Here is a 26,913-nt window from a genome sequence, read left to right as displayed (position 1 = left end):
CGTTACAAAGAAGGCGAGTCAATTTTTCTTCGCTTAAGCTGAAATTTTAAGCGAGAAAAATCCGTATTTTGCAAAGCATCTTTTTGCAAAACAAGAGCTGATTACGCGTGCAAGACTTCGTAGACAAGATTTTGCGCCTGGTAAGAATTTATCTTTTAATCAGTGCCACACAAAGAGTTTGGCGTTTTTTTTCGGGAAAGTTATTTTATAAAAGCAATAGAAAACTTTTGTCCTGTGTTTGCATAGCCTGATATAAACACTCGAGGCGTTGGGAAAATTCTCGACTGTTATGCAAACCCTCGACTTCGTCTCGGGTTTGCATAACTGTCTCGAATTCTCCCAACCCCTCTCGTGTTTATATCAGGCTATGCAAACACGGAAAACGTTTTCTATTGCTTAAATTTATCTATCGCAAGAACCATCCATTCTTCCTTGTCAAGTGCTACCTGTAAGCCTAACAAACATATCGAACACACTCTACTAAGCTCCGATTACTCCTAATTTATTCTTATATTTTATACTGAAACTCATACACAAAAGCATCCAGTCAATTCCCTTTACTTTTAACACTCTCGGGACCGCAAGTAAGAGTCTTTGGTCTTAACTAGCAAGGTATCGTAAAAGAGGGGGAGTTTGTTTGAGTCAATCGTCTTATTTAGTATTGTTGGGGACGTCGCTGTTGTTAGTAATAGTTAGTTATAGCGAGGTTCCTCAGTCACCTTTGAGAGAATTGACTGTGCACCCAGAATGCTATCATTCATTTAAAAATATCTTTAACTGGTGACTGCTAAAGGACGCGGCTCCTCCTGCGTACCTAATTCACGTCCCAAAAGATTTTCAACCTAGCTATTTATATATTTCTTTTGCTGTATTGTAAATTCGAATTCTAAGCTTTTAAATAGGTATTCTCATAGTTTCCTCTAAAATCACTATATATTTTAAGTGTGAATTTTCTTGTAGCTTTCCTCATTGGTTCGGTTTTGTAGTTTGCTACTATTTCTTCAATTAATTTTTTGATGAAGAGCCAATTGTAAGTAGAAAAGGCTAAATACAAAACAATTATGATTATGATTATAGTTTTGCATGTTTTGATTATCGTTATCATTTTCATCATCATCATCATCATCTTCATCATCATCGTCGTCGTCGTCGTCCTCATCATCATCATCACTATTATTATTATTATTATTATTATTATTATTATTATTATTATTATGCATACATCACGTTTTTGTCTATACCTAGGCGTGCGGCGGGGAAAACCGACGGTACAGAGAGTACAACTGAAAGTCTCTTCATAGCATAAAAAAGAATGGACATAACCTAATATGTAATAAATTAATTATCTAGTAGATAACGCAAGATTACAAATACAAAATTTTAACATTGCATGGTACTTAGTTTGCTCTATTCAATAAAAAATAGAGCTAATACAGTGATGACCATTGCTATAGGACAAATAGTAGAGTCTGAATATTTCGGATTTTAAAGCTTCCAGTGGACGCTGAATTTAACATGAGCCTGACTTATATGTGAACCGCACGATTAGACCAATGATTAGACAGTCGATCGTCCGTCCCTGACGAAAACGCATTTTGTCTTTCTTAACTGATGCGATTCATTCCCAAATAAACACGTGCGGTGGATAATAGGAATCTCCAGTGTTAGTGTATGACCTCCGTTTTGTGTGATCCAGGCACTTACTGCACTCCTTTTTCCCTCCAGACCAGTATTCAATTGCAGCACAACCTGCGCAGAGTTTTTTGCATTTCTCAGGTGTAAGACTGGGTCCCCTCGTAATATATCTTCGATTATTACTTCCACACCATTGGGGTGTATATTCCACCCACCGGGCTATAAAGATGAAGGGATCAATCAATCCGTCAATCAATCAATTTATTAATGTTAATAGTTGAGATTAGCTGGTTGTCGTTCAAGTGACAGACCATTAGGAAATTTAAAGGGCTGGGGTGGTACCGTTTCAGCTTAAATGTTTTTTGTTCGCACTTTTCCCCCTTTTTGGCTTTAGCTGTTGTGAATGTTTTTCTTACCTCTTCTGGTTGTATGCATTTTTTACATATACTCATTTTTTCATGTATGGATTTTTTGGTTTTTCTCTACCCTCCCCTTTCACTTTTCTGATGGTCCGTCCCCTTTAGTATCTGAGCCAAAAGCTCATGTCTTATAAAATTTAAAAAGGAGCAGTAATTGGAGTCAAGTATATTAAGAACGTAAAAATGATTATAAAATACATATTAAATTTAATTAATAAATCCTTTCCCCAATAAACAGCGTTCAGCGTTGGAGACGTAAGATTGCATCCGGGAAAGAGGTTTTTATTAGATTAAGCACTTGTCTATCATCTTAATCTTTTTCAAGCCTTGCGGACATTTTACTACGTGGTTAAATGTTTTTCTGGCAAAAACGAGGATCTCAATGGGTTAGTAGCTTTCATGAGGGTTGACGGTAGTGTTTTTCTAATTTTGACAGTTGACGGTTACATTTTAGAGCTTTTGGCGGTTGACGGTTATTAATTCAGTGGAAATTTAGTTCAAGAGTTTTAATAAGTCAAGAGTGATACGAAAATATTACCTTCAGTATTCAATATTGTTAACTGTTGAGTTATGCAGGTTGTCTTGGCCTTTAACTTATGAACTCTTAAAATATTGTCAGATAAACGCAAATCTAAAGTCTTGTAATGTCTAGAGAGAATGTGTTTGCCAGCATGGTGACTGTTTTTTTTCCAGTTTCGAGATTCTTCAGGAGCCTGAAGTCCGTGAAGATAAACTGAAATAGTAATATTTGAAATAGCTTAAAACTTCTTTGACGGTTAACACAATTAATCTGCATTTTACGCTGTTTGCCAGCTGACGGTATAATAACCCCATTGAGTCTCTTAGATTTAGCCCATTGCTTGGTTATAAGTAGAACCTAGTCCCCCTGTACGATTTTTGAAACTTTAATTAATACTTTACGTAGCTTTGGCCGAAGTTCTAATACTGAGTATTGTGTACTTACGTATATGCACTTCAACAACAGATGTTGCCTGTATAGAACGCTGAGCGTTTTTTGCTACGCAAGTATATGAACCTGCATCTTGTGAATTAATGTTGCGTAAAAGTAAACTTCCGTTGCGATGAATTACATGGTTTCCCGGTAGAAGATTTCCCACTCTTTTCCAAATGATCACTGTTGAACCTTGAGCTTTACAGTTCAGCATCAAATTGCTGGATTTCTTAGCTGTAATTTTCAGTGGAGGGGAAATGGTAAATCTAAGTCTTTCAATCACCATCAATATGGCGGCAGCAGTTTCCTGACGCAGGAGATTCTTTGCTGAACATTCGTAAGCCCCGCTATCTGATTTAGCCACACCCACTATGGTCAGATTCCCATCAACCACTCTTGTCTTCCCTTTGGGCAAGTGACTCAATGCTCTTCGCCACGTGATTTTGGGAGTCGGCCGACCACTAGCTTTACACTGTAGGATCGCGTTTTGCCCTTCTTCGACGATGATAGAGAAGGGTTTATGAGTGATCTTGGCACCAACTGGAAAAAAGAAGAAGGATAATGTAATTCGAGTTGAGTTGACGCCAAGTATGTATCGTATCTCTGAATTCAAGCTCGGCAGTTCATTCGATTTTCTTTAGATAAAATGAATGCCCTTAAGATTTTTGTTTGACTAAAAACACGCTTAAAAAACGCCCTAAATCAGGAAGCTTTAGTGTCGTTGGTTATGTACAAACCTGAACCAGGTTTTGTAAGTTGTCTCCATAAAACTGCACTCTTCATCAATTCTGATGTCCTCCCTAAATACTTAGTCGAACAGCAAAGATCTTTCAGGGCCGGTCATTGGTGTTTGAATGATACTACAAGAAAACAGTGAATGAGACAAGCTGTTTTGCGCAATAAATTTTCGCCCTTTAAAAATAGTCTTCAACAAGTTCGAAACAAAAATCAATATTGTTGACAAGTTTGGTTGAAGCTGAACACACAAAACGACTTGAACAAGCGGTCCCGTAATATAGAGTCAGAATTGAATTATAAATTGAACTTCTTCATATGCCATCATGCTATATAGCACTACCTTTATTGGCCTGAATACATGCACTTAAAAGCGTGCTTGCCAAGAAAAGGAAAAAGAAATATAACGTTGTGTGAGCCGCACTTCAGGGGCACCCAACGAGAATATAGTTCAAAACCACTTAAACATAACATTGTTAAACGTATTTTAATATTTAAACGGTAGATATAGGCATATTTTTATCACCTAAAAATTTTTCATCTTTTCGGATTTCCTAGCTGAAAGTCTAGTAATCCGAAAATTATAGGGATCAAAACTTACCTTTCCGAAAATTTCAGCCAGAAAAAAGGCTCCTGAAAATTCTACGCGGCCTTTTAAAGGTAAAAATCCGTTAAAAATGGGCAATTACACCCTTTTTTAGATGTTCGAAAATCCTAGGAAAGGCATGCAAGCAAGAAATTTTACAACAAATGCTCCGAAAATTCTAGATCTCGAATCGTCTTCCGAACAGATATTTTCCGAAAATTGTCGTTGCATGGGGCCCCCCTGGCACTTGCAGAGACAGTTTGTGAACAATTTATTATGTTAAAATATTCAAAAAATTTCAATGCATTTAATTAACTACACAACGAAGAATTAAGCCAGCTTTTTTTTTGTTGCCGACCTGCGCTCTCTTTGTTAAGATGCTTTTGCCAGAAGTCAATGTATTTACTCGTAATAAACTAATTTTTAGCATGATTTTAACCTTTGATAACACGCACATACGACAAGCTTATAAATAATTGAATTAAGACAAGTTAAAGCTAAGTAGGCTTTTTCATGTACCTTGCACAGTTAACGCTGCGGATGATGTAATAACGCCAAGTATATTTCTTGCCTTACAAGTGTAGAGTCCGCCATCTTGTGACGTCACATCTCTAATAATTAATCCACCACGTGATTCGACGATTCGTTTATCGGAGAGAAGACTGGAGTTTTGTTTCAGCCACGTGACCTGTGGTTGTGGATTTCCTTTAACCTCACACTGCAATGTGGCTATACCAGTTTCGTTTACAACCATAGGCACTGGAGGTGACACAATAGAAGGAGCTGAGATGGATTCACCAGGATCGCCCTTGGGTCCTTGAGGGCCCTGATCGCCTTTAGGTCCAGGAGGCCCCTGATCTCCTTGAGTACCTTTCTTTCCTTTAGGTCCTTGGGGTCCACGCGGTCCGGGAGGACCATGCTTACCTGGGGCACCAGGCCTTCCTCGTCTTCCCCTTATTCCTCTCGGACAGTTTACCTTACAGGCCAGGCTACTCAGGGCCAGCTGGACTTCTCTTTTGATGTCGTCACGACTGACAATTAGACTTGTGTTTGATTTCTTGTTTTTATTTTTTGAGCTGCGTTTGTAGCGACCGTGCGTTTCTGCAATTAAATTATAAACACAATTGGTGATAAAACCAAATTTTAGAAGAATTCTGGCCTTCTTCTCTTGGGAGTTAAAATATCACTCCATATATTTTGCAGGTTTTATCCCAGTTTCTTCAGTTGAAGCATCACTGCCGCACTCTTTGTTATGTGCATTACTGTATTGCTATTTTCAAATACAGGTCCATCCTGGGAATAGCGTAACGCGCGTGTCCATTTTCTCTTTTTTAATGAATAACTAATGGTTTGTAAAGAATTTTGGTTAGAGTAACATATATTTTGACTCCATCTCGGCTTTCGACCTGTAGCAGGGCAGAAGATATCCTTATTCTTTCAGACAAAGGGGAGGTTTTTCTGTACAAAACTACCACGTGTTGCGGCTACATATTTTGCTATCATAGCGGACGTAATGTTACACATCTGTTGTTGTCGCGACGACGTGTTGACGGAAGAAAAGAAGAGAAAACGGAGGTTTTCAAATAAATGCCATGATGTACATCCTACGTCATACAGCGCATGCCCTATCAGCGTTGCTATCGTATTTGGACTTTCGTTTGGACTGGCGAAAAACGATCCATTACACTACCTCTGGACTCTTTTTTTTATTCAAGTAAAGAAAAAATCTCCGTTTTCAAAAATATTAGGATACGTGTGGACGAGTCCCTTGCTGGTGTAAGGAAATATACCATACCCTGTGACCTCATGTAGCCGAACGCCTCTATCATCTCTTCTTTCACTTCCTGTCAGCATTTTAGCTAAAGAGGAAAGTTTCACTATAGCACGTGCTACCCCCACAGCTGAAACTTCCCTCTCGATAATGTAATATTAAACATCCAATTTTTGCGTATTTTGAAATAGAAAGAATATTATGCCCTTAGACCGTTCACAGTCCTCTATTTTTCCGGAAGATCATCGAGATTGAGCGCTTTGCGTTACGGGCTGCCATCTTGGATGAGTGTCAGAACTACTTAGGGGGCGGGGGCGGTTTAGGAGGAGGCGAGAAAAATAGAGGGACTGTAATAACATCACTGCAGCTCGCGTTCAGAGGGCGTGACAGGAATTTCACGCCTTTTACCATTCATTAATTAAGAAACTCCGCTGGTGATGAAAAACAAGCCAGACACATTTAGTATTGATTACGCATGTTTACAAATATCTCCTTTCGAAACAGTGATTTTATAATGTTTCTAGGCCATTCCTCGAAATAAAATCAGCAAACATACTCAAGAAAACATTTTTCTAATCAAAATATCAAAAATCCTTCGTGTGTTTGCGCAGGATGTGCCTTATGGTATGGAAGCGTACGTTTTATGGAAACGTCGACTTGTCAACGACTTGTCAGTGTCGGCAACTTAAACTAAACCCGTTGTCAACGCAAATTAACATTCATTGTCTAACGACCAATCAAACGCCCGCGTTGCTGGTACAACGCGCTCCGTGAACGCCAGCTGCAGTGATGTTATTACAGTCCCTCTATTTTTCTCGTCCCCCCCCCCCCCTAGCTATAATCCCCGACGCCCGCCCCCTCAGTAAAATTTGAAAATCAAGATAGCCGTGACGGAAAGACTCGGTTTATCTAAACGATCTCAAGAAAAAATAGGGGACTGTGAACAGTCTAATTACGCCCTCTACAACTAGCATAATCTCAAAACGCTATTATATACTTCATATCGAAGTACGAAATAGTCATGAATTAAAGAAATAAGGAGCCTATTTGCCATTTTAATGCCTTATTCACATCAAAAATAAAAAACATGTTAAAGTTTTTATGTACACAGCTTCGGTATATGACTGTTAAAGTATAGTTTCACATTATTTATATAAGATGCCGCTGCTCTGATTTTTGTCCAGTATTTATAACTAAACTCGCTCATTACGGAATTAAGCCGCACATAAGCTGCTTTATTCCCGCTTCGCGGTGTTGTTCAGTTCTACTTTTCACCTTTGTAAATTCAGTAAACATGTTATCTTGCCGTTTAAGTGGGGATTCATTCAGCAACCAACGTAAGAAACCTGGCACTCACCTTTATTTGAGTAGCCGTGTGGCGGGAAAGCAATCAGCTCGTTATTTCCAGTTTGGCTTGGCGCAACATTTCCTTCTCTGTGGTGAGTCAGGACTTGTAGCATTTTTCGATGAGCGTGAAGTTCGACCTCAACCTGAACCAGTGCCACGAAACAAACAATGGAGAGAACTATTGACGAAAAGGCTAGAGTGATGGAGACCGAACGCGTCTTTGACGTCCCCATCAGTCAGCTTAAGAGCGTTGGTATTTGAAACAAACGAATCAGTTGAAACTTGAAGCAATTCGAAGGCTGCCGTAACTCGACTTTTGCAATTTTCGAGTCTAATACCTTCAGTAGTTATTTCTTTCTGTGAAGTGTCCTATATAACGACATCATTAATAACCCGTAACTCTCAGAAACCTGACCTCCGCTTCGCTTAACATTTCCGCTTTTTCTGGCTGTTAACCAAAGTTTTAATGGGCCTGAAAGTTAAGGAGAGCTATTAAATAACCGGAAACTCAGTAGTCTTTAGATTATAGTAATAACTGCAAAGTAGGGAAGGGCGTGAGACAGAGAGGGGTTATAAGGCAAGGGGAGGGGGAGTGAGAGCCGGACCAACGTGGGGTCTTAAAATAACTGAGCATATTGCGGTACATCAGTCGGGGCAGGAACGCGTGACGAACCGCTAAGAACGTCATACGCCCTTTAGAGTGGTCAACCTTAAAAACATGCCTGGATGCGTGTATATTCTGTGCGGGGGTCCTCATCAGCATTTACCAACTCTGATCTTGAAGGTCAGGACATTTCAGGCAATCTTCCAAAGCATAATTTTCTAAAAATGTCGGGATGCTTTTAGTGTCAAAATGAAATCTCCCTCTCGAGGGAGTAAGTCGGTGCCGTAATAGACCTTTGTCTCGTGGCGGCCATTTTATCTCAAGAGATTTAAAAAGCTTTCGTTATGCCCGGTTAGCCTCGTAGAGAGAACGAGGCTAGCCGGGCATAAACAAAGCTTTTTAAATCTCTTGAGACAAAATGGCCGCCACGTGACAAAGGTCTATATGATGATCTTGATTCTTTGTCAACTCCGGCAATGACAACATCACCTCTTCTTTGGTGTTAACCTTCGATCAGGCGGGAGGGGCGGGGCCTGGGGCGGGGGGACAGAAAGGGAAGAACGACCGTCTGATTGCAGATTATTTCGTTATTGGTTTGAGCACGGGAGATCAAGAAATATAGCCAAGCTATTGTTTATATAATAAAGGATTAAATTAACTGCAAAAACCGTGGACGAAGATCCTGCTAGTTGTAAACGTTGGATCTCTAGAGAAGAGATCAAATCAGCCAAAACATAAAGAACAAGAACGAGAAGTCCGAAGACTACAGCAAAGCTGATTTAAAACAACGCGTGTTGTTTTTTAAATGTTCTATTGTTTATAGTTTATTTCGTAAGCTGCAGGTAGTCCAGTAGTCTTTGCTTCTTTCAGTGTTCATTTAGACCAAAACTTAAACAAAAACTCGAAGATTTAGAGCTCTTGAAGTTTCGAAATACGATCAGTTTTAAATAGACATGAATGAGATTATTTCTAGTTGGATAAGGAAAGGCTGGAAAGGAGGCACTGACCAACTCGCATTTCAGTGGCCCGCGCCGTTTCCCGTTCTTGCTGCGTTATCCTCAATCTATAACCAAAACTGAAGAAGCACGCAGTAATAGAACTGTTGGTTGAAGAGCAAAGTATTATTTGCAACATTTAACTGTTTACAATTTATCTGCATACCTTCTTATGGAAAATTCACGCTCTATGAAATTAAGGTTTTGGAAATTAACGCGACTTAGATTAACGCGAAATTATTGGTAAACGATTTTCGAATTAAGGAAATTAACGCGGAAGAGGGGGCAACATTTGAAGATAAAGGAAATTGACGCGACTTTTATAAAGAAACAAAACTTGTTGAGACAACAGGATTAAAGTTAAACTTGAAATCCGAAATGGATACTTTGTTTTTGGCTTGGCTCTTTCCTTAAACGTACGAAGGGTTTACGGGAAGAAATCAGGCCACTCAAGTTCTGCACAGTTTCTCTGTAACTGGCGGACCTCCACCCTGATAAAAATACTCCTCTTTCTTAGGTGTCAAGAATGTCAAAAGGTATTGAGAAATTGGGGTCAAAATAATGGAAATTAAGGTCATGGAAATTACCTCTACACTTATATAATTACCGGCACGGAAATTCGCGGTTAATTTCATAGAGCGTTAATTTTCTATAATAAGGTACTATCATTTTTTGAAACAAAAATTGGTAAGGTATCCAAACTTTTACAGAAATCACTTAGAATTCACTTGCCAGGCCATAACCTTTTAAGTTACCGTAATGTATGATATCCTGGGTAGGTGAAGAGATCCGGCATTGAAGCCGGCTGCTCGTTACCCATACTGACACAATCTACCGATCCATATAACTAATTATAAACAAAAACAACTGTTTGTCTTGAAAAGCAAAGTTTTCTTTGCAAAATTTAGCTGCATATGATTAATTTAGCCGCATAACCCTGTCACTGTTTTTTTTTTTGGAAAACAAGAAATGCCTATGTGTCCAAAACTATTCACAGAAATCAGTTCATGCCTGCCCATAACACTTGAGCTTTCCTAATGTATGGTATCCTTCCACAGTTGATTTATCAAAGTCTTCCAGTCTGATCTTTGTCACAGGAAGAGCAGACTTATCTGTCAGCAGACCGCTGTCCTCTCTCCAGCCGCTGCCACCGTTGTAACAATTACACTTTTGCCCATTTAAGCAAGAGTTTGTTACCCCGCATGCGCACGTGTTGGCTGATCCATCAGCGCCTCCCCAGTAGTTCATTTTCCTTCCATCACGTGACACCCACCAGGCAACTGACTCTTGCACAAAGGCAACATCATTTTTGCACTCAAATTTAATAAACTGTTCACAGGTTTGTGAGACTCGAGTGAGTGCCGCCAATTGAGCTGTGCTAACTGCAGTGTAAGATACATCTTTTCTGTGACAACAGTAACATCCAGGAGTCACACCACACCCAGGGATATGGACAACATGAGTTCTACTCTCGCTGTCGTGACTTATGACTGTCACGCCAACTCCTCCCTTGTCACTCATATCACAATACACACTAAAAGGTGCCACGCCTCCTTTGCCATCAGGGTCAATAATATAATTACCTGATGAACTTCCACTGCGACCTGTCTTAAGACTGCTGCAAGACTTAAGTGTAATGTTCACCTTGACAACAGATGTCGCAGTTACTGAACGCAGAGAGTTTTTTGCCACGCACGTATAGGATCCTGCATCATTTGGTGAAATGTTCCTAAGAAGTAAAGTACCGTTTGGATACAAAATATGATTTTGTGGAAGATGTTTTCCCACTCTAATCCAGTCAACGTCTATTGCACCTTGAGCTTCACAGTGCAACATCAACTTCCAAGACACCGAGGTGACAGCTTTAATGGGTGGAGTCAGGGTAAATTTAAGTCTGTCGATCACGGTCACCTGTGCGATTGCAGTGTCATGTCCAAGGAGATTCTTTGCAGTACACGCATACGTCCCGCCATCTGCTTTTCCTATTTTGAGTATTGTAAGGCTCCCATTTTCCACTGCCGTTTTCTTCTTTGGTACCCGGCTAAACGCTTTTTGCCACGTGACAGTCGGTATAGGTACACCACTAGTCTTACACTGCAAGGTGACGCTCTCTCCTTCTTCAACCATTACAGACAACGGCCTTTGAATAATTAAGGCGCCCACTGCATTAAAAAAAACAAGAGTTTTGAACAGCTTATCACCCTATTTCCTTTGTCTTTCTCTACTTAAGACATCCTTCACTGAGAGTTTAACTCCTACACCATTTGAATTCCCCTATGTTAAGAAAATACTTATCTCTTCTTCGTAGAGGTTTCTATAAGTAAGAAAAAAGATTTATTTATAAAGTATTCAAAAGTGAATTATCTAGGGGTGAAGGAAAAGGCAAAAGACGTTTTTCCTTCACTTACCTTCTGCCGCGCCTTCTCGCAGTCTAGTGCTTACAGTACGCTGCTTGCATTACTACGGTTGCATGGTACGGAGTCAACCCACACGCGCAGCTTATCGCAAGTGCGATAAGGAACAGACGATTAGAAAAGTTATAGAAAGGTGGGAGGGGAGCGGAAAACAGAAAAATTTATTCCTGTAAGGGAAAATTTACTAACGAAACAAGGGATGGATATTCTAATGAAAAAATGCAGTGGAGCCTCTTCTCTGGGCACCTCTATTCATGGGACACCTCCATTCAACAACAACAACAACACAAGCTTTATTTTATTGTTATTCAAATTGATGTGATAGGAACCCTGAGTAAGCACCTCGTCGGCCAACATATAAGGTCCCAGGGATAAGTTAATAATGATTTCTGTATGTTTTCTTAATTAGCTGGTTAATTATTTACCAGCTCTAGCCCAACCTCCACTCACGGGACACCTCTATTCAAGGAACGCTTGCCTCGGTCCGAAGGGTGTCTCCTGAATAGAGATTCCACCGTATTCATGCAGCTCAAAAACTTCTCACCACCGCCATAACTTTTTTAATGGTCGGCTCCTAAAGCGGCGACGAGCATCTGCACTATCCTTATGACTATAACGTGACATAGTAGATGAGAGGTAGCTCTCCATAAGACCAATACATGGACAACATTATGTGTTGGCAGTTTGTCAGTAAGAACATTACGTAGGAAGTTTTGCCGATCGAGCTTTTACATTGGTAAAATTGCTACAGTTTGCGGTTTGGCTCGAATGTCCGTAACGCCACAGCGTGGAATAACAGTAAGCAATTTGGTTGAAAATTTTTATTGCTCTTAATGAAGCCATGGATTGTTCCCCAAACACCTCTCCCCCCGCCCCCCCCCCCACCCCCCCGCCCTCGAATTATTACCTTGGACAGTTAACTTGGCCGATAATGTCGCCACGCCAAGAATGTTACTTGCTTTGCACGTATATACTCCGCCATCCCTAGATGCCACATCTTGAATCATGAGTCCACCACTTGTTTGCACAATTCTTTTACCTACGGGAAGACTGGAATTTTGCTTTTGCCACGTTACCCGAGGTGTTGGATTTCCTTTGACCTTACACTGCAGTGATGCTATACCAGTTTCGTTTACCACTATGGACACCGGAGGTACAACAATAGAAGGAGCTGAGATGGATTCACCAGGATCGCCCTGGGGTCCTTGAGGGCCCTGATCGCCTTTAGGTCCAGGCGGCCCTTTATCTCCTCGAGTTCCTCTTGGTCCCTGTGGTCCATGGGGCCCGGCTGGTCCATGTTTGCCTGGGAGACCAGGCCTTCCTCGTTTTCCTCTAATTCCCTTTGGGCAATGCGTCTTGCAGAGTAATCTATTCAATTCCAGCTGAACTTCTCTACTGAAGTCCTCACGAGTGATAATTACACTGGCGTTCGAATTCTTGATTCGATTTTCCGAGTTTCGCTTCTGGCGACTTTGTGTTTCTGCAACCGAAAGAAAACTTTGTGTTACAAGTTGTAATTTTTTCATAGTAGCACTATAGCCAACACCACCCGCGTAACAAAATGACAACCTCTATAATGCACGACAGTCTCTCTGGATTTGACTCTAAAAGCAGCCAGCTGCTTTTATCCATCGGTATAGGAAATTTTACCTTTGAAAACAATTTGACACGAATTGAGACTCGATCTGCCTTCGGTCTTTCTCGTTCTCTGGCTACTGGTTGTTAACAAATTGTTATGTGCTGTTTTTCCATCCTTGATTGAGTATCCATGTTGTTTTGTTTTTCAACTAAAAGTATTAAAAATTATCGAAATACTCAGATTATTGGTCACTTTTTCCTTAATTTACAAGACGGGTGTATTTGAAGACGACATTCAAAAGTGGCGAGAAGTCTTTGATCAAGTTTCGAAAGCAGGAAACTGTCCATTGCTAGACGCGCTGCTTACTTGCTTACTTGTCATGGCAGCCTATATCTAGTTCCTGGGCGTTCGATTCTCTCTCCTTACAGCCTATGGCAAAGTCCAGGATTGACCGAGCAGAGAACGCCTATTGGCTTTCACCTTGGGTATCTGTGAATTATCGAGGAGAGCTGGTGCGAAGGGATAGACAGAAAGGTGGGGGGAGGGGGGGGGGGGGCGTTCCTAAGTCTTCAAAATACAATTCAAATAAACAGTGTTTAGGTACCCTATTCAAAAGTATTTAAGATATGGTCATTATTTGAGGCCTTAAAACTGATTTCAAATGGTCTATTTTAACTCTGTTTGTAATAGTCTTAGTGGATGTGTCTCAAAATACATTTTAGATACAGCTCAAAACTGTATTTGATAAGTACCCTATTTAAAGGTACTTAAATACGGTCAGCATTGAAGGTCTTACAACAGATTTGAAATAGCATATTTGAACTTTGTTCAAGTGACCATGTTAGTAATTCTTTGCACAAAATACATTTTAAATACCCTATTTTAATCATATTTATTAAACAAAATACATTGTAAATTGATAAGAGAGCTTCTCCTTTTTTATGAAAATAATACAATTTAACTACGCTTAAGATCTATTTTAAACATTGGTGATAGCCTGCGTGGCAGGCGTTTGAAAGGGAGGGGGAAGGGGTTTTTTTTGGCGCAAGGGAAACGCGAGGGGCGCGCGCCCCTCGCGTTTCATCGCACCTAAAACTCCCTTTCCCTTCCCTTTCAAACGCCTGCCACGCAGGCTACATTGGCGAAATTTTAAACGTTTATGTAAAATAGCATTAAATTACAGGAAGGTGGCTTAAAAATAGTGTTCAAATAGTAAAACTACATTTTAGATACTTTAGAATCAGTTTTAAAATACATTGGTTTTGTAAGGGTGTTTTTCCTTTCCCTTTTCCCCAGAAAGGTAAAGGGGAGACACCAGTCAGACTCCTTCTCCTCATTTGCTTCAAAATTTCCTCTCAACCAACACCTAAGGAAAGCGTGATAGTAACTCAGCTTTCAAACCAAGGAAATTTTAGTGCTTGCGCATCTCTTCACCCCTCCTCCGAAGACGCCTGTACTGAAGGCTAAAAACTTACGAACAATGAACGAATTCGAAGGAAAATGAAATTCTTAGCACACATAACATTATATTGAACAGCATCTTTTAAAACTTCGTGTATGTATGGGAGCGGAAGGGAAGACTTTTAGATACAACGCCACAACTATCTTTTACTGAAACCGATATTCAAGAAAGTCTTTCCTTGATAAAGCAGTTAACGTTTGAGTTCTCTACCCGGAACCAAATAAAAAAACCTCCCAGTTATTGATTCTACGGTGCACTTTGTTAGAATGTTTGATTCTTTGATGGAAGGCCTCCACTCAAATACAAGGACTCATAAGTCATTCAGTTTTCGAAACTCTCCCAACTCAGCGCGGAAGCAATCGGTTTATTTGCCTAATGAGTAGATATTTTCTTCTTTCTGTTGGCTCAAAAATTGAAGCATTCTTTGATGAGCGTAAAGATCGAACTCGACGTGTACCAGTGCCACCAAACAAAGAGCAAAAGAAAAAACTATTGATGAAAACACCAGCATGTTGGAGACGGGACGCTTGTTTGATGGTTGCATTATCGGATAACACAGATATAAAGCGGTCACGGTCTGGCCCTAGACACGGTCACAATGCCCCTTTCCCAAGACTGCCCACGTGATAGAAGTTGGACTGTACATGTTTGAGTTCTTTTCGTACATGTTAGAAATAACTTCGTGAAAATTTAACGTTATATATCCTGGGTCATGCACTGTGGGCGCTATGTCTCAGCCAGTGAACAGTTTATAAAAAAAAGCATTAACCCATTTTCTTACCTTCACCCCCGTCACTGCTGTGTAAGGACAAAATCGGTTCATCGTGAACAGTTTTACGTGGCCCAAAATTATCCATTCTCTGGTGACTCGAGACTTGAAGCATCTGTCGATGAGCGTGAAGTTCGACCTCGACGTGAACCAGTGTCACAAAGCAGACAACAAGGGATAGAAATATTGAAGAGAACGCTAAAGTGTTGGAGACTGGGTGCGTCTTTGATGACTCCATCAATCAGCTTTAGTGTCTTAAACGAAATTTTAACGTAACTTGCTCGTACAATTTTGATTCTTTCCGTACAGTGGCTTTGTTTTTTAGACGTGTCATGTAAACCTGACCATGTTTCTGCCTTCAGTTTTGGATATTTTCCAGACCGCTTAAGGGAGGATTATTATAAGCTTTTCCTAAATTCCAAAATCAGCGCGGCGAGGTCTGTTACGCAACCGCATATCACGGGGTTTCAGTCAGTAAGTTTAAATTTCATGGCAATGGTCTCTTAAAATTAGTCCTTGGGAGTTAGATAGAAGAAAGCGCCGGAAAACTCAGGGCACTGAGGTACAAAAGGAAGGTAAAAGAGTGAGCAAAAATGAAGAAAACAAGTCAGAGTCAAGCTGATGGCAATAGCTCATCTTCAGACCTCTTGTCTTACATATCACCATTGTTAGTACGGGAATCTTGATGTTTGGACAAAAAGCTGAATACAAAGTAACACAGCTCTAAGTTTGCGTAAAGCTGCCAATAACTACAATAAAGTATTTACCTACATTACCAGTGTTGCTAAGCAACAGTTAAAAGCAATCGGTTTATATGACGGTCACAGTGCGAGTTAATGTTAGGTATTTTTTTCTCTCTGTTACGTTGAGTCTGTGAATTCGATGGGCGTGAAGCTCAATCTAGAGGTAAATCAAAATCACGTGGGGCTCTCAACGAAGTTATTTACAGGGAAGTTCCTCTCCAGGGTCCGATCTCTTCATCTTTAATTTTATATGCCATTCTTAACGCTGACAGAAATAAGGACCCCTTTTTATACCAAGCAAGAACACTGCACATCCCTAACTATTGTAAATGCAAGTTGTCCTTTTGACAGGCCAAGATGCGTCCGTTAGCCCGTTTATGTCCTTTTACAGACCGAAATGACCGTTTTCTCTCTTCATTCGTAAACTTCAACATCGCTAACCTTTTATATACCTGGACCCAGTTGTTCAAAAGTTGGATAACGCTATCCACGTTGAATAAATCACTATCCACTGGATTAGCGTGATTGGTTTCCCTAAAACTTATCCGTTGGATAGTGATTTATTCGGTGGAAAGCGCTATGAACAAACTTTTGAACAACTGCTATTGTTCAAAAGGATGTTATCTGAGCCTATTTTCGCATTCTGATTTACACCTGCCTCGACTGTCCTCCAGGTTGCTGAGGGGACCTTTTTCTTTTTTGTTAACCTGCTTAATTAAACTTAAAACCATATTGATTACGAGTATGTTACTTAAGTAAGATGTGTCACAAATACACTGAGCTTCATCTTTTTATATGTTAACAACACCCGGAAGCCGTCTTCTACCGGGAAGGGTGAGACCACACTGGGTACTAAAGCAAAAGTAATTATCATTATACCGTAAACTCCGCTAAAATATAGCCAATCAGAATGCCGAAGACGTGGAGCTATCACCTGCATTCAGCACTCTAGACAGGTCACTTGATGTAAATTTGTAAGATTTGGATAACAATATTGTATATCTTCTGATATAAAGGGCCCCTAAAGAAACTTATCAGTTCGTATTAAATCCGTTTGAATTACAGCAGGGGATAAAATCCTTGTATATGTACCAGTCTGCACTTTTTGTTCATATATTTATTTATTTGTTTCTTCATTTCACTTTATTTTCACGTTAATGTTACGTCAAACGTATACCAGAAAACTATTGCAGTAAAAGTATTGTTCTAATAAGGCATTAATCTGCTTTTTTTTAAAAAATGAAATAATAAAATCCAAGCTCTTGCCGATAAACGGCAACAGCAGGGATATCCTTGACGATGCCGTTGTTTTCGTATATACACACGGAATGATCTCAACAAATCAGAGAGGAACCATTAAAAAGGGAGATTTGATTGACGGACCAAATCACGCGAAAGTTTAAAAATAGTTCTTCACAGAATTTTCAAACATGGCAATTCACAAGTTTATCACTTCGCAAACAACAGCGTAATGGCTTAAATGGAACTGCTAAGAGTTTGAATTGTTTCCTTACCTGAGAAGAAAAGTAGAGCTTTGTTGTTTTATGTTGACTAGCCAAGTTATAGCACAAAAGGTTTGTTGTGTCGTTCTTCGCAAGAAGTGCTGACAAAAATGGCTGCTCGGTTCCTCGAGGTAAGAAGTCGTCTTCCTGTAGCATTCTTTCTCCTATTTACTTGAAACGTAGAATTTCTGCAAACATTAATTTCTTTCAAATTTGTTTGTCATAAATAAACTTCGATTTTTGGGCCAAATGTTTCTTGTTAGGACACACTGAGTTCACGAAACGGCCTCTTCTACGCGAATAAATGGGAGTTGTAAACAATCCATTGAGCAGAAAACATGCGCATTTACAGTAAATGGAAAAATGCCGTTTTGAATCCTTCGAAGTCTTTTCTTGTCTTAAAAAAATAGTCAACCCTCAGATTTTGTCGACTTTTAGAAGATCGTTCTCTAAAAAACTGGGAAACACAGAGCTCACACATTATCCACTCGCTAGGAGGTGAATATTTTTTAATAGTCCGGGAAATGGAGGGGAGGGTGGGGACGTTTTCAACTATTTCATCAGCGGCACGTTTTCTTCCTGGTATTTCAAAATTACAATAATATGAGACAGCTGACATTTCCCATTTTAAAGTTTTTTTATTCAGACACTGCTGCCTGGAAAATGGCTGTCAATTTTAAACTTGTTCTTGAATCTCCGACCAACTCGACGTATTCCAGTCACAGTGGGTAGTTTTCCATTCGGACGTCAGTAATCTGCGCTCTATCACTAAAGAGAAGCACGGAAAAAAGGAACTGTTTGTCGGTTTTCACGACAGTTTTCTTTGCCTTGTTAAACTGCAAGAATTAACTTTTAAATACCACAAAAATTAAAGTGTTTTAAAATGTTTAAAGAAATCTCATGCCTGGCCATAACACTTGAGTTTCCCTAGAGTATGATAACCCTCCTCGTCTGAGCCATCAAAATCCGCCAGTCTGATCTGTGACACAGGTAATGCAGATTTGTCCGTCAGCAGACCGCTGTCTTCTTTCCAGCCCCTGTTACGATCGTGACAATTACACTTTCTTTCTTTTGAGCAGGAGTTTGTAACTCCGCATGCGCACATGTTGGCTGATCCACCTGCTCCTCCCCAGTAGTTCATTTTCCTTCCATCACTTGACACCCACCAGGCAATCGACTCCTGTACAAAGCCTACATCACTGCTGCACTCAAACTTTATAAACTGTTCACAGTTTTGTGACACTCGGGTGAGTGCTGCTAGCTGAGCCGTGCTCACTCCATTGTAAGTCACATCTTTACTGTAACAACCAGGGTTACTCCACCCGCATCCAGGGATATTACCGACATATGTTCTACTCTCGCTGTCGTGACTTATGACTGTCACGCCAATTCCTCCCTTGTCAGTCATGTCACAATACACACTGAACGGAGCCACGCCTCCTTTGCCATCAGGGTCAATAACATAATAACCTGAAGAACTTCCACTGCGGCCTGATTTAATGCTGCTACAAGACGTGTTCTTTGACACTTCAACAAAAGACGATGCCTTAATTGTTCGTTGATAATTTTTAGCTACACATGTGTAAGTACCGGCATCATTTGTGGTCACCTGAGTTAGAAATAAAGTTCCGTTTGGGAAGATAACGTGATTCTGAGGAAGATTTTGGTTTTTTCTCTTCCAAGAAATTTGTATGGATCCCTGGGCTTGGCAATTGAGCATCAAGTTACCTAACTGAGGGACTACAAACTTTATTGGAGGCGTCAGGGTAAATGCGAGCCTGTCAATCACAGCTACTAGTGCGACAGCAGAGTCTTCTCCAAGGAGATTTTTTGCTGAGCATGCGTATGTCCCACCATCTGCCTTCGTTACACTTACAATGTTCATGTTCCCATCGATCACTGTAGTCTTTTCTTTTGGCACGGTACCTAATGCTTTTCGCCACGTAACCATTGGCATCGGCACTCCAGTAGCTTTGCATACAAGGGTTACGTTTTCTCCTTCTTCAACGATAACAGAGGAGGGCTTTTGTGTGATCATGGTAGCAACTGCAGTTAATAAGAACGAAAGAGCATATCACCCGATCATTTTGAGTCACCCTTGAGGAGTTTTCTTTGAGTTAACCTTGCAATACAGTAATTTCATACTAGTGAACAAAAAAAGCTAAAAAAATTATTTCATTGAATGTAACAAGCGTAAGGCCGTCGCTCCTGTGAAGTCTAAGGCTACAGTTTTGTTTTAATGCTGGTTTTCGATAGCGACGGAGTTGGATGTCATATTCGTAATCAGAATCTCACAGCGTCATGATTTTCGACAAGGATTCCGCTTAGGATAGCGGCGATCTTTTCTGCACATCCCCTGGGGCCTAGTAGCATGGGGTGCAAGTAAATATTCTAACAAGTGCATATCCAAGAGATCGACCCGAAGTTCTTTCGAAGCTTAAGTGCAATATACTTAATTGCTAGTACGGTAGCAGTATTTTAGTTGTTTAGTTGTATGACAGTGAACTAAGACTACTGGGACATTAGTATTGGGAAGTAAATTACCTTGAACAGCTAATGTGGCCGATGAAGTCATGACTCCAAGAATATTTCTAGCCCGACATGTGTACACACCTCCGTCTTGTGATGTCACATTCCGAATCGTCAGTCCACCACGTGATTGTGTAATTCGTTTGTTCAAAGGAAGACTGGAATTTTGTTTCATCCACGTGACCTGAGGTGTTGGATTTCCTTTAAACTGACACTGCAGTGACGCTAAATTAGTTTCGTTTACTACCATGGACACCGGAGGTGACACAATAGAAGGAGCTGAGATGGATTCACCAGGATCGCCCTTAGGTCCTGGAGGGCCCTCTTCGCCTTCAGGCCCAGGTGGCCCCTGATCTCCTTGTGCACCTTTGTTTCCGTTAGGTCCTTGGGGCCCGCTTGGTCCGGGTGGACCATACTTACCTGGGGGACCAGGCCTGCCACGTCTTCCCCTAATACCTCTAGGACAATGCATCGTGCAGGCCAGGCTACTCAGGGCAAGCTGGACTTCTCTTTTGATGCCATCACGATCGTTGTGACTGACAGTTGCACTGGAGTTGTTTTTTACATTTTTGTGGTTGCGTTTCTGGCGACTGTGAACTCCTTCAACTGCAAGGAAAGAAAAGAAAAAAACAGTGATGTTTATACTTTGTTAATAATAAATAAGGAGGATAATAGGCCATTTCTTTGCACGATGGCTACATTATACACTGTACTACTACGACCAGAATCCTTTTCGCTTTTCTTTTCATCATACTTGGTAGTCCCAGTAAGGTCTAAAAAACAAAAGCCCTCATTTGCACAAGAAAGCAATACCCTCAAGGGTCATAGTAGTAAAATTATGTTATCGTGCAAATGGCCTAATGCCATCCCCAAAACGCTCTACCTTGTTGCAGGTTTTTAAGAAATCATTTTTGCTTTTCACTGACGTAATTGATAAGGGGCACCCAATGATCAAATACTTCATAAGTCTCTCAAACGGTTTTCTCTATTCTTTAGAAGCCTTTTTCGTTATTTTGGAGCTGCCCTAAAAACTATTTATCTGATAGGATGTCTTCGTTAGGAAAACTTTGGTCGTCCGCGTTCCTTTTCCTTGGTCTATTATAACTTTCATATCAAACTATTTAAGGTTTCCTTTCCCAAGTCTTTTTTGTGAAGAATTTTGTTTACGTAATTGTTGATGCTGGTAAAAGTATCATCATCATCATCATCATATCTCATCGCGCCATGACAAGTTGGGAGTATTTTTATTGCGTATTGACTTGATGGTAATATGAGTATCTCGGATGTGACCTTATGTAACTGACAATCGTTTATCCTTTCAGACAAAGACAATTAAGTCTTTTCGATAGCACAACAGCTGAAACGGATACAAGATCAAAGATTCCCTTAAGTTGCGCAGTATGAAAAACCAAACTTTTTTCAGTATCAGGAAACAATGTTATATTTTTCAAACTGCTGCTGGTTGCTGAGTTGCTGCTGCTAGTTGTTGGATATTGATACCATACGTACACCATTCATTGAATGTCTTAAAGACATTGAGGAGCTATGTCTTCGGATTCAATTCGTTAGCAAGTTTTCAACAAATCACATTCCAACTTGGCACTTTTACTAATTTAGAGCGCTCTTTTCATTGGAGTCAATGGACGTTCCCTACCTTGTTCATGTCAAAAGATAAACACAAAACGAGGTCAAATAGCTTCCTACGAAAAAATTTATGCGACGCATCCTCGACGCTATGTCTCAGTCAGTGAATAGTTTATAAAATATAAGAAATGACGCAACCTACCTTCAACAGAGTTTCTGTGAAAGGACGAGGTGATCGGCTCATTTTGAACAGTTTTGCGTGGCTCAAATTTGTCCGCTCTTTGTTGACTTAAGACTCGAAGCATTTGTCGATGAGCATGGAGTTCGACCTCGACGTGAACCAGTGCTACAAAGCAGACAACAAAAGAGAGAAATATTGAAGAAAACGCCAAAGTGTTGGAGCCCGGGCGCATCTTCGACGACTCCATGACTCAACTTTGCACGGTTAAGTAATTAGTTGCGAATGATTGCCTAAAAATAACTGGAAGATTTTACACCACTGTTAAACGAATAGCTAAGTTCGTGCAATTGTTATTGTTTGCCGAAAAATAGCTTTGCCCTGTAAGAAGTGACGTTTCAATCTGACCTTGTCTCTGCCTTTCAATTTGGCTACTGCCCAGCCCTCAGCGGGAATTTTCCAGAAGCATCTATTTTGAAATGCCAGTTTTTTCAATCTACGCAGCAAGTTCTATTACGCAACCGCAACTGATGAAGGATGCAAAATGGACCTCAATTTGGTGAAGAGCGAGGCATTCTTTATTTTGGGGATTTAACTGTTTATTAATTAGCTACATATTATATTTTTTAAAAACTAAAAAATTTGCTGAGGTATCCACAATTTTACAGAAATCTCATGCCAGGCCATAACATTTAAGCTATCGTATTATGTATGATATCCTGGGTAAGTGAAGAGATCCCTGACCAACAACTCGCACTCGGGCTGCTCGTTGCGCCTACTGACGCATTATCTACGATCCACAACTAACCGGCTGTAGCGAGTGTACTGAGTGTACCGGACCATAACCCTAACCCTAACCACGTCACCTTCCTAGACGCGCGACTCGGGCCCAGACTCCCAAGCGGTCGAGCTAACTCGGGTCCACACTCCACGCGACTCAACCGCTGACTGCAGGCCCATCTGACCGCTGGCCAGGTACTTACAGTGTTACTGCGGGCGCAAAACGCTTGGAACGGGCCGAAGCCCTACTTACATAACTGAAAAAGGTAACTTAAGAGAGGCGACTCCGTAATCGCCGCCCTCGCAGAAAGCCCGGCCGTTGCTCTACTTTTCCACAGAATTTATCTCTCCAATCACAACCGAAGCTATCACCTATTCGCTTGTTTTATTTGGTCACTCTTTGCCTTTAATTTCCCAAAGTTTCATGGAATAAAAGTGAAAAATTGATCCGCTAAGGCTCAAATAAGACTAACAAATAAGTTTTCGCGGTGTCGACACAAGAAGCCATTATTGATGACGTCATCGAGTATCCAGAAATGGTAATGACCCGGACTGACAAAAGATAAGAAATTTAAAACATGATTCGTGGAATTGTATACAAAAACAGAAAGTCTGAAAAGTGCATGTACATTTAAGCCTGAAAATGGATAAATGACCGTTATTATTGCAAAAAAGTTTAAGAGAGTAGAATAAAACTGCAATAATACTGTTGCTTTTTCAAGGGGCCCAGAGCTCCGAGTGCGCTTTAAATGTAGGAGGGGTGCCTGGGGAAGAGAAGGGCTCAATGTGTAATTTCCCTCCTGCTTTCTGTAGCTGGTTTTACTTCAACCTGATTATTGAAGAAGAAAATTAAAAACAAAGACTAAGCAAAAATCTGCAAACCTGTAAAGTTATTTACTGAAAGAAAATAGAAAAAAAAGCATTATGGGTCATGACGTTAAGCCTTTAACCTTTTCTCCTTTGTCCTTCCTTTATGAGTGAACTCGAAAGGGGAACTAAAAGAACCCACACCACTGTTCGAGAAGAGAAGTGTACATTTTCCTGGTTGTGGGGTCTAGCTCTATCTCTGTCATCCGGCTTTGCTTATCACATATAATCATAAAGTGAGCATATAAATGGACCGACAGTGGCAGCCAGTGGCGCCATTCAGTATACTGAAGTTCGAACTTACTGTTCATACATAATATAAAAAGGACATGTACTGTACATGTTTTCCTGTCATCAAATTATTTTGGTCACATCCGGAATTGAAAGTTAGCAAATTGCACACCCTTGGGTGACCTTTGATGTCGAATTCCTCTCTACACGACTGAAGAATGCCCGACGACCGCCCTTATCTGGAGGAGGGGGAAAGGGCATTCTTAGAGTTAACTGAGTTATACGCTGCATGTGTATTTACTAATGCGCAAACTCTGTTTGTGTACTGGATTATCAATTTCACCCCATTTTCCTGTAATATTATTTAGCTATTGTTTATCTTAACACTTTTAAACATGTTTATTAGTAATATCTATGGATATTTGGCAAAACAGATATCTCATGATTGGCCATAACACTTAAGTTTTCCTAAAGTATGATATCCTTCTTCGCCTGAATCATCCAGGTCTGCCAGTCTGATCTGTGACACAGGAAGAGCAGACTTATCTGTCAGTAGACCGCTGTCCTCTCTCCAGCCACCGCCACTGTTGTAACAATTACACTTTTCCCCATTTGAAAACGAGTTTGTTACTCCGCATGCGCACATGTTGGCTGATCCACCAGCTCCTCCCCAGCAGTTCATCTTCCTACCATCACGTGACACCCATCAGGCAACCGACTCCTGTATAAAGGCTATCGCTCCGTTGCACTCAAACTTGATTAACTGTTCACAGTTCTTTGACACTCGAGTCAGTGCTTCTAGTTGGTCAGTATTGACTCCACTGTAAATTACACTTTTACTATAGCATCCCGGATCTGTATTAGAACATCCAGGGACATTAGCAACATGAGTTCTACTCTCGCTGTCGTGACTTATGACTGTCACGCCAACTCCTCCCTTGTCACTCATATCACAATACACTCTGAACAGAGTCACGCCTCCTTTGCCATCAGGGTCAATAATATAATTACCTGAAGAGCTTCCACTGTGGACTGATTTTATACTGCCACGGGACCTCCATCGCACTTCAACAGTAGACGATGCCTTGATTGTTCGTTGATAATTTTTTGCTATACATGTGTAAGATCCAGCATCATTTGTGGTAACCTTTTTGAGAAACAAAGTTCCGTTTGAAAAAATGACGTGGTTTTAAGGAAGATTTTTACTGGCCCTTTTCCAAGTTATTCCTAGGGATCCTTGCGCTTTGCAATGTAGTATCAGGTTGCTAGAATCGGATGCGACAGCCTTTATGGGAGGGGCTAATGCTAAATTTGAGCCTGTCAATCACTGTTACTACGGAGAAAGCGGATTCCTCTCCAAGGAGATTCTTTACTGTGCATACGTAAGTCCCTGACAATAACACAATAACCCTGAATAATGAGAGGCTCTCACTTGTAAACACAAAATTTCTGACAAAATATTAGCGAATTTAAGCCCTTATTTTACTGCCTTACAATATATTAATAATCATGAAACTAAGAGGTCATATAAAAGGACGGTTAATCTCAAGATTCTTAAATTTTCTAACAAATTTATCGAGCGGTTTAAAAATTATTCGCTAATTTGCTAAAGTAGACCGAAATGTTTACATTACCTCTAAGAAGAGCGCCTTGATACATACTAATCAAGTCCTTCTTTCTAGCAATCGTCTGCAGGTATCTCCATGATCTTTCACACACGTTTTTAAAAACATTGAAACTATTATGAGGTGAAATTGCATGTCAAAAGCGCTTCGTTTAGTATAGATAACAGTCGAACATCAAGATTGTCCATTTTTTACCGAATTTCAAACCATAAAACCTTCTTCCCAAAATATCTCGATAACGCTCTTACAGATTTCGCTTAAACTCCACGAACATCGAGGCGGCTATTGTAGGAAAAAGCTCCAGTAAACGATTTTGGAAGAACAGTTCCCAGTGCCGAGAAATCATGCTGCAAGTAAAATAGGTAATGTCGTCATTTCGTTGCTATGACAACTCCGATGTCATTGCAACCCCGATCAAAACAATTTTTCATCTTTATCTAATACAACTGTGGTGTCAATTTTTCCAAATCTTTGTTTATGGCGACGTAGTTTACGCTCAAACTTGGGAGGTATTGACCTTGAAGAACTATATCGAGCCACCTTAAAGTTTTGGCAAAGAGGTCCATTGTGAAGCAACAGTTCGAACTCTAAGCCTGCGAGAATCGAATCACTAAACCAAAGCACTTACCTTTACCAGTGTCACTACACAGCACGGAGGCAATCGATTCATCGTTCACAATGCCTCGTGAGTGGATACTTTCTTCTCTCTGTTGAGTCAAGACTTGAAGCATTTTCCGATGAGCGTGAAGCTCGATCTCGACGTGAATCAATGCCACGAAACAGGCAGCAAAAGATAAAACTATCGACGAAAACACTAGAGGGTTGTTGATCGGTCGCTTCTTCGTTTCCATTTCGACAACACAGTCAATTGTAGTTATCAGGGGTCTTAAAGCCAGTCAAAACTTGTAGCCAGACAGTTGAACTAAAACTAACTCTTGAACGCAGTTACGGCTGTTGAAGTTTAAAAGGATGTTTTTGCAGACGAGTCGTGCCTAGGGCCCTTTCTCTGACCCTGTTTCCGCCTTTTAATACTGGCTGTCTTCCAAGTGGCTGAGGAGGCCTTTTATGTAAACACGCTTAACCTTTTTATCCAATGAACTAAAGGAGGATATTCACTAATACTCATACGATATCTAACCTATATCACATTTATCATACTGAACTTAAACTTTTTTTTGTTTTCATTTGTCAGTGTTGTAACTCAGAGTCGAGTTTGCTGGGTTAGGTATTAGACCGCTCTGGGTATAGAGAGCACTAAAGTAAGCATCTAGGATAGTCTTGCTCTCGTGGCAGGCATTCGAAAGGGAAGGAGGAAGGAAATTTCACGCAGGCTAAGATAGTGTCAACCAACAGCCTACCATAAAACAACATCACGGAGAAGAAATCAAGCAGGCATGCGTATGCAATTGAAAGGGCTGTTCAGCGAACTAAATAGTCGAAATAGTCTACCGTTGGACTGTTTACCCCCCGGGGGGGGGGGTACTCCCATACATTACCTATACGGTTATGTGCTGCCCAACGGGGTCGTGATTTTGAAGCTCCTGATTTAGAACGGGGTATCGATTTCAGAGGCGTTTTCTAGAACGGGGTATAAAAAATTGTAGAT

At 40.5% G+C, this 26,913-nt stretch overlaps 3 protein-coding genes and 1 pseudogene across 3 annotated transcripts; all 4 read right to left on the bottom strand.

Moving 5' to 3' along the window:
* Window positions 1–1,465: 1,465 nt before the first annotated feature.
* Window positions 1,466–7,714, bottom strand: LOC140944869 (roundabout homolog 2-like). The gene is made up of 4 exons (XM_073393973.1): window positions 7,456–7,714; window positions 4,847–5,428; window positions 3,019–3,546; window positions 1,466–1,854 (listed from the first exon to the last, which is right to left on the bottom strand). The coding sequence occupies exons 1-4, from the start codon at window positions 7,676–7,678 to the stop codon at window positions 1,619–1,621; spliced, it is 1,569 nt and encodes a 522-aa protein (XP_073250074.1). The 5' UTR covers window positions 7,679–7,714; the 3' UTR covers window positions 1,466–1,618.
* A 1,887-nt stretch (window positions 7,715–9,601) lies between these two features.
* LOC140944882 (uncharacterized) lies at window positions 9,602–15,612 on the bottom strand. The gene is made up of 3 exons (XM_073393984.1): window positions 15,281–15,612; window positions 12,366–12,938; window positions 9,602–11,206 (listed from the first exon to the last, which is right to left on the bottom strand). The coding sequence occupies exons 1-3, from the start codon at window positions 15,504–15,506 to the stop codon at window positions 10,050–10,052; spliced, it is 1,956 nt and encodes a 651-aa protein (XP_073250085.1). The 5' UTR covers window positions 15,507–15,612; the 3' UTR covers window positions 9,602–10,049.
* A 1,756-nt stretch (window positions 15,613–17,368) lies between these two features.
* On the bottom strand, window positions 17,369–22,116 carry LOC140944884 (uncharacterized). The gene is made up of 3 exons (XM_073393985.1): window positions 21,829–22,116; window positions 20,058–20,648; window positions 17,369–19,559 (listed from the first exon to the last, which is right to left on the bottom strand). The coding sequence occupies exons 1-3, from the start codon at window positions 22,052–22,054 to the stop codon at window positions 18,412–18,414; spliced, it is 1,965 nt and encodes a 654-aa protein (XP_073250086.1). The 5' UTR covers window positions 22,055–22,116; the 3' UTR covers window positions 17,369–18,411.
* Window positions 22,117–24,121: 2,005 nt separating this feature from the next.
* On the bottom strand, window positions 24,122–26,158 carry LOC140944518 (contactin-associated protein-like 2; annotated as a pseudogene).
* Between the last annotated feature and the right edge of the window lie 755 nt (window positions 26,159–26,913).

Source organism: Porites lutea, chromosome 7 (assembly GCF_958299795.1).
Source record: "Porites lutea chromosome 7, jaPorLute2.1, whole genome shotgun sequence".
Taxonomy (NCBI): Eukaryota; Metazoa; Cnidaria; class Anthozoa; order Scleractinia; family Poritidae; genus Porites; species Porites lutea.
The sequence above is the reverse complement of the archived record's forward strand: the minus strand, read 5'-3'. Positions and strand labels throughout refer to the sequence as shown.

Excerpts from the sequence above, each read along its gene's own strand:
- LOC140944869 (XM_073393973.1), bottom strand. The coding sequence starts at position 7,678 with ATGGGGACGTCAAAGACGCGTTCGGTCTCCATCACTCTAGCCTTTTCG. Across the intron at positions 3,547-4,846 it reads CGCAGCGTTAACTGTGCAAG|TTGGTGCCAAGATCACTCAT; the intron begins GTACATGAAAAA and ends TCTTTTTTCCAG. Across the intron at positions 1,855-3,018 it reads TGTTGTTGAAGTGCATATAC|CCCGGTGGGTGGAATATACA; the intron begins GTAAGTACACAA and ends TCATCTTTATAG.
- LOC140944882 (XM_073393984.1), bottom strand. The coding sequence starts at position 15,506 with ATGGAGTCATCAAAGACGCACCCAGTCTCCAACACTTTAGCGTTCTCT. Across the intron at positions 12,939-15,280 it reads CAGCAGTGACGGGGGTGAAG|AAACACAAAGTCGCCAGAAG; the intron begins GTAAGAAAATGG and ends TTTCGGTTGCAG. Across the intron at positions 11,207-12,365 it reads GGCCAAGTTAACTGTCCAAG|TGGGCGCCTTAATTATTCAA; the intron begins GTAATAATTCGA and ends TTTTTAATGCAG.
- LOC140944884 (XM_073393985.1), bottom strand. The coding sequence starts at position 22,054 with ATGGAGTCGTCGAAGATGCGCCCGGGCTCCAACACTTTGGCGTTTTCT. Across the intron at positions 20,649-21,828 it reads TCACAGAAACTCTGTTGAAG|TTGAAGGAGTTCACAGTCGC; the intron begins GTAGGTTGCGTC and ends CTTTCCTTGCAG. Across the intron at positions 19,560-20,057 it reads GGCCACATTAGCTGTTCAAG|TTGCTACCATGATCACACAA; the intron begins GTAATTTACTTC and ends TATTAACTGCAG.